Source organism: Electrona antarctica (genome assembly GCF_951216825.1).
Source record: "Electrona antarctica genome assembly, chromosome: 9".
In the NCBI taxonomy this organism is placed as follows: Eukaryota; Metazoa; Chordata; class Actinopteri; order Myctophiformes; family Myctophidae; genus Electrona; species Electrona antarctica.
Genome location: NC_136790.1, coordinates 32,022,417 through 32,044,114, shown reverse-complemented (window position 1 = coordinate 32,044,114; position 21,698 = coordinate 32,022,417). Strand labels below are relative to the sequence as shown.

Sequence of the window (21,698 nt, the reverse complement as noted above, 5' to 3'; positions counted from 1 at the left end):
TGCACTCCGTCCGTGTGTGTGTGTGTGTGTGTCCGTCCGTCCGTCCGTCCTTCCGTCCGTCCGTTACCAGCTAATCTCCGGCACCGTTAACCCGGTCGATGCCAAACTTTGCACACACACTCCCTGGATGCCAACGATGAACCTCTGCCCCGCATTTTCCAGAACGGCCTGTTATAGCGCCACCATGAGGCAGCTTTTCACATTTTTACCTAAAACTGCACCGATCTGCGTGAAACGTTGCATGCACACTCCCTAGAGTCCAAGGACAAACCTTTGACCTGCATTTTCCGCATCTGCCTTTTATAGCGCCACCAGGAGGCCCACTTTTGTAAAACACATTTTTTGATATTACTCCTCCAGATTCTGTCCAAAAATCTCACAAATCGTTACACAGTATCTCTATGGTCATGTGCTCAAGATCTGTCCGATATTTCATATTCCATCCTAATTGGCTATAATTGGCTTTCACAGTTTGCAAGATTGCCCCGTTTTGAACAAAAGCCTCAAATCATGAACGCAGCATGCAATTTACGTGAAATCTTTCACACATTTTCTTACTAGGCTGAGGAATATATCCCACCCTTTTCACATTGGCCTGTTATAGCGCCACCAATAGGTTGATTTTTGCAAAACACATTTTTGGAACAAAATGCCTCAAGTCATCCAATTGCCATCAAAGGCAAACATGTTTATATTACTCCTAAACATTTTGCCAAACATCTCACACAGTCCTATCCTCCTGGTGGAGACATGTGCCCAGAAGGGCACTTTTTCTAGTTGGCCATTGATTTAGTTAAATTTAGGTCAAAAACATGCATAAAACATGGAAAAACACGAAAATGTTCCAATTTACAATTTAGGCATTTAGCAGACGCTCTTAATCCAGAGCGACTTACATTAAGCAATAACAAAAGCATGGCATACATCACATATATAAAAAGTAGTTATCATGAATCATGCGTAAACTAAGAACGTAACAGTGGAGTATCTATGTAAACTATACATACTATACTATATAATATATTATACATGTGTACTATAAAGTGCTATGACTACATAAAGTGCAATTCTAGAGCTGTCTACGTAACAAGCTATAAGTCTGTTTAAAATACTATCTAAGTCTACATAATGTGCTATCTAAGGGGCTAGGCTAGGGCAAGTGCTACGGGCCATGGTGGAGTCTGAAGAGGTGGGTTTTCAGACTACGGCGGAAGATTGGGAGTGAGGCTGCAGTTCTGACTGTGATGGGAAGTGCATTCCATAGTTTTGGAGCCAGAAGGGAGAAGAGTTTGGGACGTGTGGAGCGTTGTCCCGGCGTTTTTAGTGAAGGTACCTCCAGCTTCCCTGCGTTGGCTGATCTGAGTGCGCGGGAGGGTTTGTAGGGTACGATCATACTTGTGAGATATGGGGGGGGCCATGCCTTTGGTTGCTTTGAATGCCAGCATCAGAGTTTTGTATTCTGTGCGGGCAGCGACCGGGAGCAAATGGAGGGAGCGGAGAAGGGGGGTGACGTGTGAGAATTTTTGCTGGTTGAAGACCAAGCGGGCTGCAGCATTTTGGATCAGTTGGAGGGGCTTAAGTGCACATGCCGGTAGGCCAGTAAGGAGGGAGTTACAATAGTCAAGTTTTGACAAGACTGTTGTCTGGATTAGGAGCTGGGCTGACTCCTGGGTGAGGAACGGTCTAATTCGTCGTATGTTGTAGAGTGTAAACCTACAGGATCTAGTGACAGCTGTGATGTGTGTTTTGAACGAGAGCTGACTGTCCAGGACAACACCAAGGTTCCTGGCTGTCGGGACAGACTTTACCAGGGCGTTGTCTACGGAGATAGTTAGCTCCCGCATAGGGCAGGACTTAGCTGGGAAGAACAGAAGCTCAGTCTTGTCTGGGTTCAGCTTGAGGTGGTTGGAAGACATCCACTGTGAGATGTCAGCCAGGCATGCAGTGATGCGTTCTTCTACCTGGGTGGCAGAGGGGGGGAAGGATAGAAACAGTTGTGTGTCATCGGCATAGCAGTGATAGGATCTATTGTGAGCAGAGATGATGGTGCCAAGGGATTTAGTGTACAGTGAGAAGAGGAGGGGACCAAGTACAGATCCCTGTGGGACCCCAGTTTGGAGGGTGCGGGGGAATGATAGCAAACCTTTCCAAGAAACCTGGTAAGTCCGGTCAGAGAGGTAGGAGGAGAACCACTTCAGCGCCGTCCCGCCGATGCCTAGATCAGCTAGGGTGCCTAGGAGCAGCTGGTGGTTCACTGTGTCAAATGCCGCCGATAGGTCTAGGAGAATCAGGACTGCAGAGTGGGAAGCAGCCTGGGCAGCATGTAGTGCTTCTGTGACTGCGAGGAGTGCAGTTTCCGTGGAGTGTGCCTTCTTGAATCCTGACTGGTTGGGATCCAGCAGGTTGTTCTGTGAGAGATGGAGAGAAAGCTGGTTAGAGACAACACGTTCAAGGGTTTTGGAAAGAAAGGAAAGGAGTGATACCGGTCTGTAGTTCTTGACATCTGAGGGGTCAAGAGTAGTTTTTTTGAGGAGTGGTGATACCCTGGCTGACTTGAAGGCAGATGGGACGCAGCCTGAGGTTACTGAGGTGTTGATAATGGAGGTGATGAAGGGGAGCAGGTCAGGTGCGATGGTCTGGAAGATTGGAGACGGGGCGGGGTCGAGAGGACAGGTGGTAGGTCTAGTGGATGTGACTAGTTTCAGGACCTCGTCTGGGGATAGAGGAGAGAAGGAGGACATGCATGGTATGTTATGGTTAGCATAACAGTTCCGTCCCTGACCCTCATCTGAGGCACAACCAAAGCGGCTTTCGAGAAGGGAGAACTACCGTGGCACAGATCTTGGCCCTAAGGAGAATCATCGAGGAGGTTAAAAGGAACAACCTGACTGCCGTGTTGTGCTTTATCGACTTCAAAAAGGCATTTGACTCGATCCACAGAGGCACGATGATGAAGATCCTTAAGGCCTACGGTGTCCCTCACAACTTATTCCAGGCAATAGAGACCATGTATGCAGGAACAAGGGCCAAGGTGGTGACCCCAGATGGCAACAGTGAGGAGTTTGACATCTTGGCTGGGGTACTGCAAGGGTACACCCTAGCCCCCTTCCTCTTCGTCATAGTCCTGGACTACGCGTTAAGGAAGGCCATCAATGGGCGAGAACAGGATCTTGGCCTCACCATAACACCAAGGAGGTCAAGACGACACCCAACAGTGGTCCTGACAGACCTGGACTACGCGGATGACATCAGCCTGCTCTCTGACCACGTGGAACAAGCTGGAGCTCCTGACCAGAGTGGAATCAGAGTGTGCCTAGGTTGGCCTCCGGCTGAATGCCAAGAAAACTGAAGTTACTACCTATAACATCCCATCAGAGCATCCACCTCTGACAACAACAGGAGGCACTGCTTTGAAAGAAGTCAAGGACTAAGTACCTGGGCTCATGGGTCAATTTTAATCGGCATTGGTTTGATTAATCAATTCAGACCGATTAATTAATCGGTCCGATTAATCGGTCTGTCTTTACAGATAAACAAGCCCAAAGTAACAGCTTGAACAGATCTACAAGCTCACAGTATTAAATATAAAGGTATTTAAGTTAAATCTGACTTGCCTAAGCCTGCATGCAGACACCCTGTTACATGTATTTTTCAAAATGTATTATAATTTATCAATACAGAATGAGATCATATCGACATCCGTAATATCGGTTATTGGCCATGACAGCAATTAATTATATCGGATATCGTTTAAAATGTCTCACATCACTAATTATTATTAGGGATGTGTCGGTATTATGCACATCTTTAATTTCTCATGACAGATTATTTATTATTATTTTCCCACCCAGGGACCAGTAGGTGTCAGTAGAGGACAACATTTCACGTCAGCCACATCACGTGAAGAAGAGAAGATGTCCTCTCACGACATCAAATTCTGTAACCCGACACGTCGAAAACACAAACCCAACATACGGCAAGGCAACGGCATTAGCAGTGGCAGGCAGTTAGATGTAAGTTGTTGATAGAGAAATAACGCCGTTTAATAGCTTTAGTGTATTCAGGAGTCATATATTACTTGACCTTTTATGTACTTGTTTTCCTCTCCATTAAAACACACCGCGGGTTAAAGCAGAAAACAAGGCAGAGTGTTTAGAGGAAAAGCACAGCGGGTTGGGCGAGACATTCAGTCCCGGGAACAGCGATGCTGGTGACCGTGTTCTGCGCGCCGAGGGACCGGGCAGAAATCACCTTCGCCCTCGATGTGTCTCCAGAACTGGAACTGAGAGACTTCGTAGCACTTTGTGAACTAGAATCAGGAATCCCAGCAGGGGAGATCCAGGTAAAAATAAATAAAATAAAACCTCCACAACACACAGCATGTTGTTCTGCTCTGCTGGCCAGATGCTAAACTAGCTCCCATGCTAGCATGAATCTGGGCTTTAAGTGTCACTGTTGCGAAATCTCATACAAACAAGTCTGGTCTTCACTGATTTATTGTCACTAAACGTTTGTACATTCATATTTGGGTGATTGTACCGTCATATGGTTGATGTCAACGCTAAAAGACTTGAACATTATTTGGAAAATGACATGTCAACAACCAATATTCAACTAAAAGGTTATCTGTGGTCAACATATATCCCTTGTTGCTATAATTAGAATCAAGAAGGGCATATTTGTCAATCAGACAGGTACAAGCAGTGAAATGTTGTTGTGGTTATGTCCACAAGACTGTTCAACCAAGGCAATAGGCCTACAGTATACACTGTAGGCCTATTTCTTACCTTTCAAAGAACAAGAAAAACATTTAAGACAAGAACATAAAATAAGGCAAAGAAAAGTACACACAGAAAGCATAACACTCCAAACCTTCTCTAATGAAATGATAGTTTGACAAGCTGTGTCAATTCTCAATAATGTTTCTTGATAATGTTTTGCAAGTTAGTAAGTCTGACATGTCTCATAGCATATTAGCATGTAATTACAACTAATGATTTTAACATTCACTTTAGATCTTGTATGTAGAGGAGGCCCTGAAAGACCCTACTCGTGCCTTGGGGAACTATGGTGTCAAGGACGGAGATGTTGTGGTTCTCAGACAAGCAGACAGAAGGCAACCACCACCAAACCAACCAGCCTTCCCAGGTAAATGGTCCCTAAGAAGTACTTTGGCGATGTCGGTTGGGAACGCATGACCCTCTAGTTATGCAATAATAATACCAGTTGTGAGAGTACCAGTAAGACGCCCTGAGGGCAAGAAGAGACCTCGTCCTCGAGGTCGCATGCACGCATCCACCTGGGTAACACTAACGGCAGACAGCAGACTTCTGGGTGAGCGCTGGCGTTTTGGCATGGGGGGTCAGATCAACATATGGAATTAATTCTGTACTGGCCATATATGGAGCGTGTCTTCAGTATACAGGGTTTGATGAGGTCAGATCAACATATGGAATGTTAGAACAGGAAGGATGGGTGCGGAGGGATCAACATATGGAATGTCAGAACAGGTCAGCTCCATATATGGAGATCTAAGGGTTTGAGGTCAGATGTAGAGTTTTTTTTTTTCATTGATATTTTTATTAGAGGTTAGGCAACAGTATATAGTGTAATTTCAGTCACATCATATATACAATAGTTGTTTAGGCATACTGCACATGGAATGACAACCTTTTACAATACTTCTGATTAAATTGCTTTGCCCACTCCATTTTTCATTTCAAAACCCATACACAAACAAACATAACATGGTACAATATATCACATTTTTTAAATGAATACAATAAACATTAAAAACATGTAAAAAATAATAATCATAAGCAGACAGAGAGAAGAATAAAGTATAGAAGGAAGGATAGAAAGAGGGGAAAGAGAGAAGGGGGGGGGGGCGATCACTCAATGAGTAGGGTCTAGTTGGCTATTAAAGAATAACAATAAAGGATCCCATTTCTCTTGGAATGTATTGAGATTACCTCTGGTAGAATATCTGATTTTCTCCAATTTCAAAAAGGACATTACTTCTCTCAGCCATTGGGTACTAGAGGGTGGTCTAGTAGATTTCCACTGGAGAAGTAGATGGCGTCTTACTATTAGGGAGGTAAAAGCCAAAACCTCCAGCTGTCTGGGAGTGTATAGATCGTAGTCTTCTGGGACCCCAAAGATTGCAATGTGTGGAGAAATGTTTACAGGAAATGTGAATATTTTGGACATTGTGTCAAAGTAATTCCTCCAGAGGTTAATCAGAAGTGGACATGAATAAAACATATGTGTTAAATTACAGGGTGAGGAGTGGCATTTGTCACAGCTATCTGCTACGTTGGGATAAATTCGTGATAGTTTGGCTTTGGAGAAATTAATTCTAAATAATACCTTAATCAGATGTAGAGTTGCTGGCTGGCAGATCTATGTGATGATCCAGTCTTCTCCATGTATGGTTATCCAGGGTTAGTTCAGATGAGATGGCCATATATGGTGGTGTGACGTGTCGCGATGCGTGATCTCACGAAGTGTGACCATATATATATATTAGAGCTGGGACTCGATTAAAAATTTTAATCTAATTAATTAGAAGCTTTGTGATTAATTAATCTCGATTAATCGCATTTTAATCGCATATCAATATTCAACCCGAGAACAGTGATAAACCTTTTTTTTCAAATGTTTTTTGGTATCCCAGTGAATCAATGAATAGTGACTACAGGATACCACTCATTTAAAAAAAATTACTGTCATTAATATACCTTAGAGCTGTTAATAATAATAAATAATAAAAAAGTCACCCCATTCTGTGTTTCCTAGAACTGGAGGTCTGAAAAAAAATCAGTGACAGTAACAAGTACATCTCAGTGACATCACAAAGCTGTACTTCATATTGTTACTGTTTTTTGTCAGACCTCCAGTTCTAGGCAAAACAAAATGAGGTGACTTTTTATTATTTCCAGTTTTCCACACAACTCCATAGAAAAATGTTGAAACTGAGTGGTATTCCCCTTTAAGCAATACAACTTTTTTTCCAACAGATAAACAAGTGCAGCAAGTGCCTATATAAAGTGTCTATGAATACTCAAATGTGCTTTGCATGGTGGGGCATTATTAGGGGGGAAACACTTAGACAAAGGAATAAAATAAAAAACGGTGGAATGAACTAGCTGGGGAGTGCATTTCACATGGGGTTGGGGCAGACCATTGTCTGACCACGGACTTTCACACTTGCTGCTTCAGTATGTTTCGCATCGAGGACAGCTTGACAGTTTCGTGCTGTGGTGAAATCTCCGCGAGCCTCTGCAAGCCTCTACTCAGTGCGAGACATGCTAAGCTGAAGCAGCTAGCATGGAGCTAACATTGGTCATATGGCTTATGGATCCTTTCCCTGACATTGCACACAACCATGCTGCTATCCACGCGTCCATCCGATAGCTTTTAAATCTAAATGCCCCATCCACGGAGCAAAAGCGATATAAGCGGCTTCATTCGATTCGTTTCTCGTTTGGGTGGTGTTGTTGTCTGACGGAGCTGTAGTGTAGAGTGGACTGCTGCTGCTGGGGGGGGGGGCTGCTCCTCCCCCTGCAAGCAGTGCAAGGCATGCAGAGCCTATTCAGTACTAGAAATGCGCCCAGTGAGAAACGTTCCGCCGTGGGAAAAAAAGGTGCGATTAAATGCGTTAATTTTTTTAACGCGTTAATTTTTCTGTAGTTAATTAATCTCAATTAACGCGTTAAAGTCCCGGCCCTAAGATATATATATATATATATATAATTTTGTGTATCTATCTGCCCTGCCACGAAAAGATGGTACTTTGAGGTGTATCTGTATCATGGATGTTTTACTTGCTGTTCTATACATACATGATTTATTAAGATTAAGTGTAATTTTATTTCTGCCTCTTGGCCAGTTCCCACTTGTAAAAGAGACGCAGTCTCAACGTGTGTTTACGGGTTAAATAAAGGTTAAATAAAAAATATATATGGGGGCGTGATGACACGAGGCGTGAGCATATACAGTATATGAAGGCTTGCCGCGTGATGTCACAAGGCGTGACCATATATGAAGGTGTGATGTCACGAGGTGTGACCATATATGGAGGTGTGGGGTGACAAAAGCCCTAACCACACCAATCATCATCATTTTTCGACCACGGCCGAGATCGTGGATTTCACAATATTACGCCAGACTTCCCGGTCCTTCATTGCCATCCCCAGTTCCTGCTTACTGATGCCTGTGTCCCTAGCGATGACATCAGGGAACGACAGTTTTCTACCTCTGGTCTGCTTTGAGGCAGGACTCCAGAGAAGAAGGGAAGATATAACCTCATTGTCAGCTCTGTAGCAGTGGCCAGCAAACTGTGTTCTTCTGGATCGGACTAGTGAAGAAACACGGGGAAGGTTGCGTATATTAGATTAGTCGATGGGTGGCTCTTCCAAGACAGATTTTGCGCTCTCATTAGAAGGCGGGTGTAAGTGCCATCCAACCGTTTCCCTAGTTTCTTTGAAAGTGTCCATGTCTCAGAGCCATAGAGTAGAATTAGTTAGGACTCGGAGCAGCAGTCGGACTCGTACCAGCAGTGGTGAGCACAAGTTGGCAGCTCGACAGAGTGCATTTCTATTTTCATCTGATTTCCTCTGACGCATGCAGTGCACAACAAAGTGCCTTCGGGCCGACTGTTTATGCGGTGTGGTGACCAGAATAAGGATGCCAGATGCCACCGATTAATCGATTTTAGAGTATTCAGCTATAGTGTAGATTTTTGTCCTAACACAAACATTAAATGCCATTGACAATGAATGGATAATTTACGTCATATGTGTCTGAGCAAATCGGTATTTCCGTCCTACACAAAGGATGGAGAATTTACGTCATATGTAGACGAGCAAATATGCAATTTCGGTCCTACACAAAGATTAAATTCCATGCACATTTTTCACTTCAAAGACAATCGGCTGAAATGAATGCAGCTGTACACGTGTGTGCGTGTCCAACTGAACTTTTTCTGTTTATATCAAGTACTTCCCAGTAGCCCCTCATGAAACTACTCCCCAAATCCCAACGGATCACACAAGTAACTATGAGGACTGAGAAGATCTCCACAAAGGTTTACTCATCCAAACTGGTTATAAAACTGCAACCATCAAAGCATAGACAGCACTCAACATGTAATGTTATATGAGCATGTGGATATAATATTAAAGGTTTTATACGATATTATTATTTATGATTCTTTTTTTTGGAGGGGGGAGGCTTTTGAGTAATCGAATAATGGATTTTTCTGATGGTCAGTTTGTGGCATCCCTAGGAACCTACTGCCAACTTGAACACACTGATACACGTAGCTTTGTGAGTTATTGTCAGCGGCAGCTCAATAACTAAACTAACACTGGCAGTGCTGGGCAAGCTGATTGTGTAGCGCAAACTCGTAAAGTGCCACATGTTCTACCTGTCAGTAATGCTACTTTAAACGATTGTATATTTACCGTAGGTTGTGTATGTGCAACATGCTGACTTGTCCCTCTTGTTTCCTCAGGTCTGCCACACATTGACTTTCGTTCCATCACAGTCCCAGGCACGTCTTCAAGCAATCAGCGTGCTGGTGCTGCTGCTCTGAGGCAGCAGAATACCACCCCACAGCAACAGCAGCAGCGCTCTCCACAGCAACCTACGCCAATGGATGTTCGTGCCTCCGCTCCTGGGCCCAGCTCCGGTCCCGGGACCAGTGCCGGCTCAGGGCTCGGCTCCGGCTCAGGCTCATCTCCGCAGGGACTGGACGATCCAGCCTTACTCCAGCAGATGCTACTGGCCAATCCACATGAGCTGTCCCTCCTTAAGGAGCGCAACCCACCGTTGGCTGAGGCCCTGCTAAGTGGAGATCTAGGTGAGAAAGAGGTCCTTAATGTGTCCCATATAATAAACAAAGTCACTAAGCTAAAAAATAAAGTAAATCCTTTGTCTGAAACTGTTGTGCGGGGCCAATCTCCTTCCATAAACAAACCATTCATTTGGTTGTTAAAATACCAGTCAAATCATATTTTCGGTTCATGTGTATATTAACTTGTTGAAGTTGTACAGGTGTGTGTGTGTGTGTGTGTGTGTGTGTGTGTGTGTGTGTGTGTGTGTGTGTGTGTGTGTGTGTGTGTGTGTGTGTGTGTGTGTGTGTGTGTGTGTGTGTGTGTGTGTGTGTGTGTGTGTGTGTGTGTGTGTGTGTGTGTGTGTGTGTGTGTGTGTGTGTGTGTGTGTGTGTGTGTGTGTGTGTGTGTGTGATAATCAAGCTGTGCATAGCAGCAACATGCTATGAGATATCCGTACTGAGTAGGATGAAAAGGCTAATGCAAATACCTTTTTATGTAACCTAGTTACTGTAGATCCTGAGGATAAAGTGACTGTGAAAAAGGCTTGTGTGTGGACATGTAGTGCAAGTGGTGAGGCCAGCAACAGATATTAACCACTTTCTATCTGGTGTCCCTATATCCGGCACATGCCCAACTGGGCACTGTGGCGCCACTGAGCAAATCTCTTCACTTAAATGTCTATATAATATTTCACCTCGCATGCATGAATGGATTTCATCAGAGGTTCTAAGCTCTGATCCCCTGAGGGCCCGGAGCTAGTACTGCTGGTTTTGATTTGAGCTGCCCAGTTTTGGGGTCAGAGCTTAAAACCCACGAAGTAGTCCTTTCTGAGTACGTCCAAATGTTCCCACAGAGCGCTTCACCAAAGTTCTGCTGGAGCAGCAACAGGATCGGGCCCGCAGGGAGCAAGAGAGGATCAGGCTACTGACTGCTGATCCATTTGATCTGGATGCCCAGGCAAAGATTGAAGAGGACATCAGGTACAATCTAGAGTCATTTAAAGACAATTTTAACCCCTTGAACCCTTGCGTCTCTATTCAGAATTGTATTCTGTCCGTGTCACTCATAATAGAACAGTCAGTGAAAATAGCTCATCTACTGTACAAGCCACGTAAGACACTGTATGCTTGTAGATCGGATATTTTTATTTGGTGTAGAGCAGAGGTTCCCAAAGTTGGGGTCGCGACACCACATGGGGTCACGGGACATTACACTACTACTGTACATACATTTAAAAATCACACCCGTGTGAACTGAGTGGTGTAAGGTCTTATATAGACTGATCAGCTGTGGTCTGACGTAATGTCTGATGTAATGAAATCACACCCGTGTGAACTGGGTGACCATAGCAACCATGCTAATTTTTTGGTACGAACAGACAGACAGACAAACAGACAGACAGACACGTAAACTAACAAAGCCAGTTGTAGGAGTGGTTTACACCACTCAAAAACTGTAGAAAGCATAGCATTGTATGTACATACTGCTGCTTTTTAATGCTCGACATTTACAATGAAAATGTCTAGCCTACCATTATACCAAGTGCAGTAAATACACAATGTAACTAACAACTTCCTTCACTGGTGATTTTTCATGTCCAGACAACTTCTTTTTCAGCAGTTATGCTGAACTTTTCTCAATTCAAGACATTTCCATATATACTGAATATATATACCCATATATGTGAAGTTGTCGTTGTCCCTTCTCTGTTGCCTTATCTTACAACTACTTACTAATACAAATACTAGAACCTGTCACAAAACGGTAGCCTTCCACTCCAAAGAAGAAAGAACACAGCCCTGGTTTCACTGGCACGATCAGATCAAGTAATGAGATTAACATAATATAGTAACAGAGAGATGGGTGATGCTGGTATTTCTCAAACACTGTTTGTTGGAGCATGACTGCATTGTTTGGTGTAACAAATGATGGAAAAGCAAAATAGGGATGTCATGTTGAAACTAAGTGGTTGATAAGTTGATGCTTACGATTGTATTTGTATTGTAGGCAGCACAATGTGGAAGAAAATATGACCATTGCAATGGAGGAGGCCCCAGAAAGCTTTGGACAGGTGGTTATGCTTTACATCAACTGCTTGGTGAACGGACATCCTGTGAAGGCTTTTGTTGACTCAGGTAATGAGCTGAAAATGAAAGCACAAATGCATGGCCGACTTGATTGTGAAAGTGCTTATATTAAAATGTGTGTGGCTGTGGGTGCTGTTCTGTGGTTTTGGATCTCTTGACAGATATTTGATTCTGCCAATAATGTCGGTCTACTCTGTACATTCATTAACAATGACAATGTACTAAGTAATAAGTATTGAACTTTTTTGGCACTCATTAATGGGTCATTTGATATATAGACCTTTTGAACAATGGAAAAAAGTGGATCTTTATTTATCTTTCTGTATTTGTTAGATTTGCCTGTTGAATTGAATATGCACCTATTTTTGTAGTAGTAGTAAATTAATAGTAATAGAAGACCCCAGAAATTCTGAGTTCACTTATCTCTTATAATTGTCTTGTTTTTCCTTCTCCATCCAACTTTTCCTCAAAGTTGAAGACATTTTTAATGCCAGATTCTACATACTGTACTTGTCTTGGTTTTGAGGGGCGCAGTAGTGTAGATTCTTGTCCTAACACAAACGCCATGCAATTGACAATGAATGGAGAATTTACGTCATATGTAGCCGAGCAAATCGGCTATTTTGTCCGACTCCTAACACAAAGACTAAAATCCTATTGACTATCATTATACATCATGAAGTGTATGATAATCCAACCTCCACTTCTCCATCCAACCTTTCCTCAAAGTTGAAGACAGTATTATGGATGTGCATTTTCCTATTCCTAGCTAGGTTATACCATTTGGTCTCATAACAATCCTACTTGGTAGTATTGAATACTCTGGACAGGTTTAATCAGAATGAATCATTCTGCAAAACTTGATGTTCTTTGATTCCCACGGGTCCTTCCATTCCAGGAGCCCAGATGACGATTATGAGCCAGGCGTGTGCCGAGCGCTGTAACATCATGCGTCTCGTGGACCGGCGCTGGGCGGGGATCGCCAAGGGCGTGGGCACCCAGAAAATCATCGGCAGAGTTCATTTGGGTGGGTGTTTTTTCAAGTAACTCTTTAAAGCAACAATGTTCCTGCTTCCACAAGTTAAAGACCTCGTGCAATGGCTATTTCGGTCATTTTATTTTTAAGTCTGCTACACATAATACATGCAACGCATGGAGTTTGTTTATTTTCAAGTCAGACAGTCGGCCAGCTCTACCAGTTTGCTGCTATGTGGCTTATTTCTAACGTGAAATGTTTTCAGATATATATTTTAGCATATAGTTCTGTAATCAACAAAAGCTGTGTTTGGATGAACGTGCAGCAATGGGAATCAAACGGGTGAATGAAATCACCCAACACTCGACTCTAAAAATACACAAAGGTGGACATTTTCCCATTGTTAGGTATATAGTATTAGCCCATATGATGACCCACGGATATGGTCTAAAAGTGTGAAACTTATTTTTCATTTCACTAGGTCTCTTTTCCAAGAGAGGGAAACAAATGCTTTGCAGAAACATTTATTTCATGTTTCTGCATGATATGTAACTAGCTTATATTGAGATGCTTCATGCTTCACTCATCTAGCTCAGGTTCAGATAGAAATGGACTTCCTGCCTTGTTCTTTCTCCATCCTGGAGGACCAGCCAATGGACATGCTGCTTGGACTGGACATGCTGAAGAGACACCAGGTACGTACTAGCCTGCATCATCATACCAGTCTCTCGAGACAGACTGTTGACTCACATCATTTTCAGATGCTTCTGCCATACAACATGAAACGGAAGCGCTGCAAATGCGAAGACACTATAGCTGATGCCCACCTTTTACCCCACTTGCCGCATACATTTGTCCTACTATGAATCAATTTAGTGTTTGCCTCTTAGCAGAAATGGAAATGTATTCATTATTGTGGGCTCGAGTAGCGAGTACTGTGACATCATGTGGGTCAACCAACAGGAAGACAGAGGGACGTCATGTGGGTCAATACTTCCATCCTCCAATAAGCCTATCTCACAGAATTTCCCCGCCCCCCTAAATACGCCCCCTTTCGGGGTTAGTGGTGATAGCGTGACGTCACTCCATAGACACTACATGTTAACCGAGGTAATTTAAGAAGTCTACAACTTTTGTTTTCTCAAGGTAAGGTTTGTTCTATCTGTTCGACCTGATTTACCATCCTGTTTGCTTCTTAATTATATTGGTCTGTCACATTTTTACATTAGAAAATGTACTTAGATTCTCCAGAGAAAAAAACGTGTAAATGCTCATGTTAAAGACACCACTATTTACCGGAAGTGGGCGTGGAAAGCGTGCTGTGAGATAGGCCTATTGGGAGCTACTCGAGCCTACACTGTTTCTTCAGGAACAGTCTTTTCTAGTAGTTATATATCGTCGGTGCCAGGCAGAAACCTCATCTCCATATACTTTGCCCTACTTCCTCATCATAGTGTCAAGCAAAAGTAGTGAAAATAGCAGATCTACAAGCTTATAACGCGTTTCTGAGCGTTCCACTTCCTGAAAAGTAATTGTTTTAAAAATACGAGGTTTCCACCTGACCGCGATGATATCTATATAATTTATAGATCTATGTTCGTGAACAGAAATTACTAACAGTTGACGGCTTCTGTTCGTGGCATTCAGGACAGACACTCTAGCATTCAAAGTTTGTGGGAATAGTAGTTGATTGTGGAATAGTTGTTTGGCCTGAGAGACTATGACCATCTCATCCAAAAATGTGATACACAAATTTTGCTTCATACTTTGAAATTGAATATAATTGAAGTACATTTAGGCAAATAATTTGTTCTGCCCTTAGTGTTCCATCGACCTAAAGAAGAATGTGCTGTTAATTAACACAACGGGCTCCGAAACTAAATTCCTACCTGAAGCGGAACTGCCAGACTGTGCCCGGATGGCATACGGGCCGGAGGGGCGCGAGGATGCCCGTCCAGAGGAGATGGCTGACAGGGAACTGGCAGAGGCACTTCAGAGGTCTATACAGGAAAGCGGTAAGGCGGGTGTGTGACAGTACAGACTGTGCACGTCTGTGGTGGTTTCCTCGGATCTGCACATTAGCCTCTTTATTATTTTCAGCTGACATTTTTCTCAGCTGAAAAAAAAGAATATCAGCAAGAAGTGACATTTTTTGCATGTGCCATTTTATGCTTCTTACTCTTGATCTGTATTCCTGCAGTCATCTTGGATTTTCAGTCACATCATCTCACATGATCACTTTGTGTCATCACCTCAGCAAATTGAATATGTTTTATAGTCACATGACACATAACCGCCAGACAAATGTTAACCACATGAACCCATGCGTTCCTATTCTTGGCTTGTCATGGGCAAATATTCACCAAAAATATGCAGACAAAAAAAGAAGATCTATGAGCTTTGTATGTCTGCTATTTTCGGCAAAGAAATGTTGTTGTAGTGGTAAAACAGGAGAGGTCCAAGTGCAGAGCCCTCTGGGAGCCTGGTCATTGAAGTAGGGTTTAAGAGCATTTAGAAGATAAATATATTGCCAGCTAAGACTTGGCTTTTTTGGGGTGCATTAATATTAGTGACACTTCACTTATCGCACCACGGTCACGTGTATTTGTATGGCCCTTTAATCACCAAGTTTTATACAGGCCCACATTTGACAACGGAAATAAAATTATACCCCTGCCCTGCAAAACAACCAAGCGTGGCCAGCTACATTGCTGATGAGTTGCCTTTGAAGTGTTGGTCAATGTGTAAATGGAAAAGGGTACGACTAAAATAGCACAGGGGAACTGGTTAACAGCAATAATTAGTTTTCTGTTCTTTTTTTACGTAACCGAGTAGGAATTGTGATGAGAGGGAAGGGGTGGAAACAAACAAAAACATTGATTGACACTTCACTACATCATCGGAACGCTGAAAAACTAAATTGAATCCAGCTCAACTTTGATTTGTAGCACGTCATGCCTGTCACACTGTGACAAGTGTTGGGCATCGCTTTGTAGGTGCCTTGCTGCTAGTGTGAACACAGCTTTAGACCCTCCATCGGGCGAGTAAAAACTCAACAAAAAAACCCTAACCCTTGATGGGAAAAGAAAGGGTAGTAAACTTTTAAGGATCTTAAAAGAGTTGACCCCATCCAGGGTGGCGTGCAATAGGTATCACGTGGGCATTAATCAAGTGAAAAACAAACGAAAGAACAAAACTATCCTCTATACGGTATACTACTAAAGTCATAGTGACAATAGCATAGGGCTGGGCAACAGAACTACAAGCTCACACTGAGCTTTTCACTACAAAGACAACACTTATGCCATATTACGATAACCAAAGTCCCAGACGATGTCTAGTCTCTTAACACATTATCAATATAATATTGATATATTGCCCTATAGTAAAATGATTGTAATTGTAACAAATTATACACACTAGCATAAGTATTGATTATACTTTACACAAGCCTTTCTAAAACAAATCTAGTGACCTGAGGTTAGATGACTGAATTTGTGATCACAGTGACATTTCCTTCAGGTCATAGGCCATATTGTAGCTGTTCTCTTGGCTGACACCTTTCACCACTGGTGAAAGGGTGGACAGTTTAGCGCATGCTTGTGCTGTGTGTGAGTGCTAACTCTCTGCGTCCCTTTGCATGATGTGTGTGGTGTGCCCTAACTCTGAGCAGGACAGCACTGATGCTTTTGGAAGAGAAGGCTGGAGAGGGCCCTGCCAACCAGGTACTGCAAATCTACAGGAAGAATTATACGTCCATTGCTGTTTTTTGTTTTGTTTTTTTACACGTTTTGTTGCTCAGTCTCAATAGATTTTTTAGTTTTTGCTTTCATTCAGTGTTTCCTATGGAGAAAATTTGGATTCAAAATTTATAAAGCACCTAGCAAAAAAATCTGACTGCACATGCAGAGACTATTTCAGCATTTGACACAATAGACGGTATATTCTAATTTGATCAGTGTCTCCATATAATTTGCTATCATTTCATTGCAGAGGCTGCATGGGAAATCAAAATGCATGTTTTGAAAGATTGTGGTCCTGATTTTTGATATATTTAAACTGTTTAATTCTCAAATGCATTTTCTCTCACGTTAGACACTGCAGATGGACGAACTACCTCACAGAAATCCCCACCATTCCCAGTGCCCGAACCCTTAGACCAAATGGCCTCATCCACCTCCTTCTCCTCCCAACCCCCATCGTGTGGCCATCCCCAAAGTCTATGCCTGGACCGCTCGCAGTCTGCCCCAGCCACAATGCATGCCCCAACACCAGGGCAGTGCCAGAGTCGACCTGGCTTTCAGGGGCTACCAGGCCCTTCATCCCAAGAAGAAGAGTCCATTTCTACAAGCAATCAAGTTAATCCTCACACCCTCCCAGCCCCGACCAACTCGCACTCCAGTTCTATGGCTAATCCCCTGACAGATGACATGCCTAAAACCACCTCTGGAAATTCAGAGAGTGGGGTGCCATCATGTACAGTCACAGCGATGGATGCTGAATTTGACAGTATGGAAAATGGCTCGATGCCCACCAACCTAGAGGAACTCTCCCAAGTTCAGCACATGGAGAAAGACACCCCTCCTGCAGAAATGCCTGCGAATTGCTCACTAGCCTTTGGTGATCTGAAATGTGAGGCACCATCCACAGTCACAGAGATGGATGCTGAATCAGAAGAGGCAGCAAATTACTCTAAATTCACCAATCCAGAGGAGTTTTCTCCTGTTCAAGCCATGGAGGAGGAGGTGGCGGACGGATCGGGCACAGCTGCTGAGGCCACACAACCCTGCCTAAGTGCTACTGGTCAGCAGAACCATGGCGAAGAAGAAATGCATGAACATCAACCCGTTCCCCTGTCCCTCGACCTGTGTGCTTGTCCAGCTGACTCTCCACCAGAGAATGATGTGACTCCTGATCTATACTGTGCTGACACTGCCTCTGTGCCATCTGAGAGGGACCAGCCTGAGGGGGAGCGCTGCCCCAGCTCTGAAAATATCCCCTCTCTGGCAGCAGCTCTAATGGAGCTTCACCAGCTGCTGGTATCCAACAGCCATGGTCAGTCCCAGGAACGCAGTGCCTCATGCTCCCCCTCGCACCCATTCAGACAGGATGCAGACGGACTGGATGACGGCAACCCCATCCCTGAGTCCCCCAACCCGACCCCTGAAAACACCCAGCCTACCCCCTCTACTGCCATTACAGCCAGTGCAGAAATAAGTGATGCCAAAGCCAATCTTGCTGCTGTATCTGATGAGGGACTGTCTGTGTGTGTTGCGCCTGGCTCCTCTGGTCAGGATGAACACCCTGGCAGAGATACGACAGAGACTGCAGAGGGGCACGCACCACTGCAGTGTCCAGATGGCTCCTGGGAAAGGAGGCCAGACAGATGTGGGCAAGATGATGTCAGTGATGCCACTGTGGACAGTACTTCTGCGCCTGAGCCAGTGGGTCCCTCTGCTCAGACGGGGGACATGGAGTTCAGGGAACCCCCTGAGGGGCAGCAGGGCCAGCAGGGGAGAGGGGTGGCAGATGGTAGTGCCTCTGGCGGCGACAGCACAGACGAACCCGAACACACTCATCAAAGCCCCCTATTTATGGCTGTAGGCTCATCTGTGGAGGGCTCTACCACCTCGGCCCCCTCTGCTCCTCCTCTCGCACAGGCGCCCCACTCCACAACTCTGGCCCCTCCATCCTCTGCTCCAGGTCCCTTTACAGAACCGTTTCCAGCTGAGCACATCCAGAGGATCCAGGCAGCAGGGTTTTCTGCCAGGGAGGCTACAGAGGCACTGGAACTAGCCCATGGCATTGTGGAACTAGCTCTGCTGACACTACTAGCCCGCAGTATCACTGTGCCCACTTAGACTCTCACAGCCAATCACGGGAGTCCTGAGCCGACCGCTCCCTCAGCGTCTGTATTATTTATACTTTAATATTGTTATGAATACAGATATCTCAGTCCCATCTGGGCAACATGACACAGGGAAAATCAGTCTCTTGGTTTATCACAGACCACTCGAGAACAAACCTGAGACAACTGGTATTATTTTCCTGGATTTAGCAGATATGAGGTGTGTTTGCATGCAGATGTTGTGGGTGCCCATTTCCAAAACCCATCTCTTGGGTTTTGTTTTTTAATTTGATTTGTATATTAATTTTGTTTTAGTTTTGTCCCACTCCCGACGATATTATTAACCCCCAAATATAACTCATTCTTGATTCACGTATAATTTCCTGATATTTGACATGTCAATCTACAAATTGAAGCAAGGAAAAGTGTACTGAAAATGACTGCAGTTAGAAACTTTTAATGATGGCCTTTTGTCATGAGTATGACTATTTGCAGGGTTTACATCTACAACCAGCCTGCATGAAATTCAAGAAAAGCAGAGTCTGAGCACCCCCATGAGTCTGTGCTCTGTCATTGCACAAAACCTCTAGAGCGCTAAAGTCTGATTCATACTTGCTTAACCTGCACACTGGTGTCCTGCACTGGAAATAGCTTATCTACAAGCTCTTGTGAGCTGCCTTGTAGATAAGCTACTTTATAAGTGTGCAACAAAGTATTAAAAAATGCATACTAGAGTGCATTCTGAAATCTGAACAGTGATGACATTTGTTTCCCAACTCTCTGTGTGTGTGTATTAAATATGGGTATATTTTATGCATCACCCAACTGTAGGTATTGATCTACACATTTAAAACAAAATCAACAACCCTCTAGTGTCTTGACATCTCTGGAAAGCTTTGTGGTGTTTTAGAGAGCTATTGGTAGCTCCAGTTGGGATAAAATGTGACTTTTTATGTCATGTTGTGTCAAATCTTCATTGTCAATACCTTAAGCATCCATGTTCATTTTGATGTTTATGTTGAAATATACCCCTTAACTGTCTTAATGTTTTTCATTCAATAATTTTCTCTTGAATCAAACTATCCGGGTCATATACAACAATATTCAGGCAGGTTCAATTATTTACTTCTATCTTGTACTCAATTTTAAATTGCAAATAAAGTGAAACTAGTCTTTGTATGTGTGTTTGTGATGTATAGTTCCTATGAATGACATCTTTACTTCATCTTGTGATTTTTCTTTTTTCTCTCCAGGTAATTTATTCATAAATGAATGAGCTTTTGGGACACTCGGGTAGCTCAATGGATCATGTTGGTGTTGAATGCTAACAGTAACTTGCAACACAAATAGTTTAATTGGTCCGTCTCTCCCGCTGCCCCAGTACAGTACATACTGTTCTATGTAATAAAGCAAAAATATATTTAAAAACAATACTTTTATTTGTATAGTTTGTATAGTGCTTTTCAAAGCATTATCAACATTGTATTAATGATGAATCAAACAGGAAAGGGAAAAATTAGGAATTCATGATTTGTAATTTATAGCTACTTTTTAATACTAGTATTTTCAAAAGCATTTTCTTAGCTCTATTTTTAAAAGCAAGTCTTTTTAACTGATTTTAATTAAACTATTTTCGTTAACATGTTTGACAGAGTTTCACTTTGAGTATTTTTTTACCTGGAGTGTGGTACTGGTACTGGGATTGAGTACTTTGACCACCTATGTTTCCCATATTAAATCAGCTGTAAACTTAGAGTATATGGTTGTAAAGGACAAGTACGCCCTCTGGTGGTATAAAATAATGTATACGCTCCGGATAAAAAGTAGGATACAGGTCAAGTGGGCACCTACATCTTGTGGTCAGTCACCTCAGCATTACATTTGCGATTCTTCCAAAATATAAAAAAAAAATCATGGTCGTGGTTGGAAATAATAAATTGTATATGATTTTAACATGCAGTGTGCATGGTATACCCTGCTAGCCTGGCTAATAAGCCAGACCGAATCAGCCGTTGGCAAAAAAAATTGCCTGCCGGCGACAGTGTTGTGTGATATTAGTCTGGCTTATTAGCCAGGCTAATACCCTGCATGTTCAACTTCAAATGCATTCAATTTCGCCTTGCTCTGTAGACTGTGTCAGTGTCACAGTAGTAGCTATACTTCTACTACTAAAGGTTACAACTACAAGTGACATTTTTCAGCAGCAACCAATAAGTTAATAGTGCTGCCCGCTTAATGTGATTGTGATCTGATCTAGTATTTTGTCATGGCCAATTATTTACCCATTCATAATCATAGCTGACGATTGCGAGCTCATTCAGTCTGACTGCCAATCCACCTGTGCCGTCCACCTGTGTAGAAGCATAGCGCATATAGGCTATTATGTACTCTACTATATGCGTAGTCGTACAGTACAATTGACCCCTTCCCTTTACAGTAAAGCAAAGTTCTTTGTTTACCCAGGGTGAATGGACTAAGCTCGAGATGCTTGTTTACAGCCAGACCCTTCTCATAGAACATTTCATGGTAGGGGTTCAATGCCTTGCTCAAGGGCACTTCAGCGGTGGTAATTTTAACGTGCCGGTCCGGGGATTCGAACTGGCGACCTTCCGATAACAAGACCGCTCCGCAAACCGTTCGGCCACCGCTGTTGGCCCCTTGACCTACTGATCAAAGGGTTTTCGTCATTGACGTTGTAAACAGCTGTACAACCAAATCAGTGAACTATCGAATTCCGTGACTCCAGAGGTCGCTGAGGCTCAGGCTCAGCGTTTACGCTTTCCTTTTGAACTGTGAAGCCTAACCCTGATCCTGTGCGTGACGCACTGGATCAGGGCTTTGTGTGTGTGTGTGTGTGTGTGTGTGTGTGTGTGTGTGTGTGTGTGTGTGTGTGTGTGTGTGTGTGTGTGTGTGTGAGAGACTGTGTGTGTGTGTGTGTGTGTACATTT

The 21,698-nt window shown here is 43.4% G+C and overlaps 1 protein-coding gene across 2 annotated transcripts; it reads left to right on the top strand.

Moving 5' to 3' along the window:
• Positions 1 to 3,941: 3,941 nt before the first annotated feature.
• ddi2 (DNA-damage inducible protein 2) lies at positions 3,942 to 19,927 on the top strand. Of its 2 annotated transcripts, XM_079509950.1 has the most exons (10): positions 3,942 to 4,342; positions 5,016 to 5,148; positions 9,518 to 9,865; positions 10,693 to 10,819; positions 11,847 to 11,974; positions 12,825 to 12,953; positions 13,494 to 13,597; positions 14,725 to 14,917; positions 16,576 to 16,627; positions 16,998 to 17,095. In XM_079509950.1, the coding sequence occupies exons 1-9, from the start codon at positions 4,205 to 4,207 to the stop codon at positions 16,584 to 16,586; spliced, it is 1,311 nt and encodes a 436-aa protein (XP_079366076.1). In that variant the 5' UTR covers positions 3,942 to 4,204; the 3' UTR covers positions 16,587 to 16,627; positions 16,998 to 17,095. The 2 variants fall into 2 exon arrangements, with proteins under 2 accessions (XP_079366076.1, XP_079366075.1); XM_079509949.1 differs by lacking the exons at positions 3,942 to 4,342; positions 5,016 to 5,148; positions 9,518 to 9,865; ... (1 more) ...; positions 11,847 to 11,974; positions 12,825 to 12,953 and having other exon boundaries at positions 16,998 to 19,927.
• Positions 19,928 to 21,698: the final 1,771 nt, after the last annotated feature.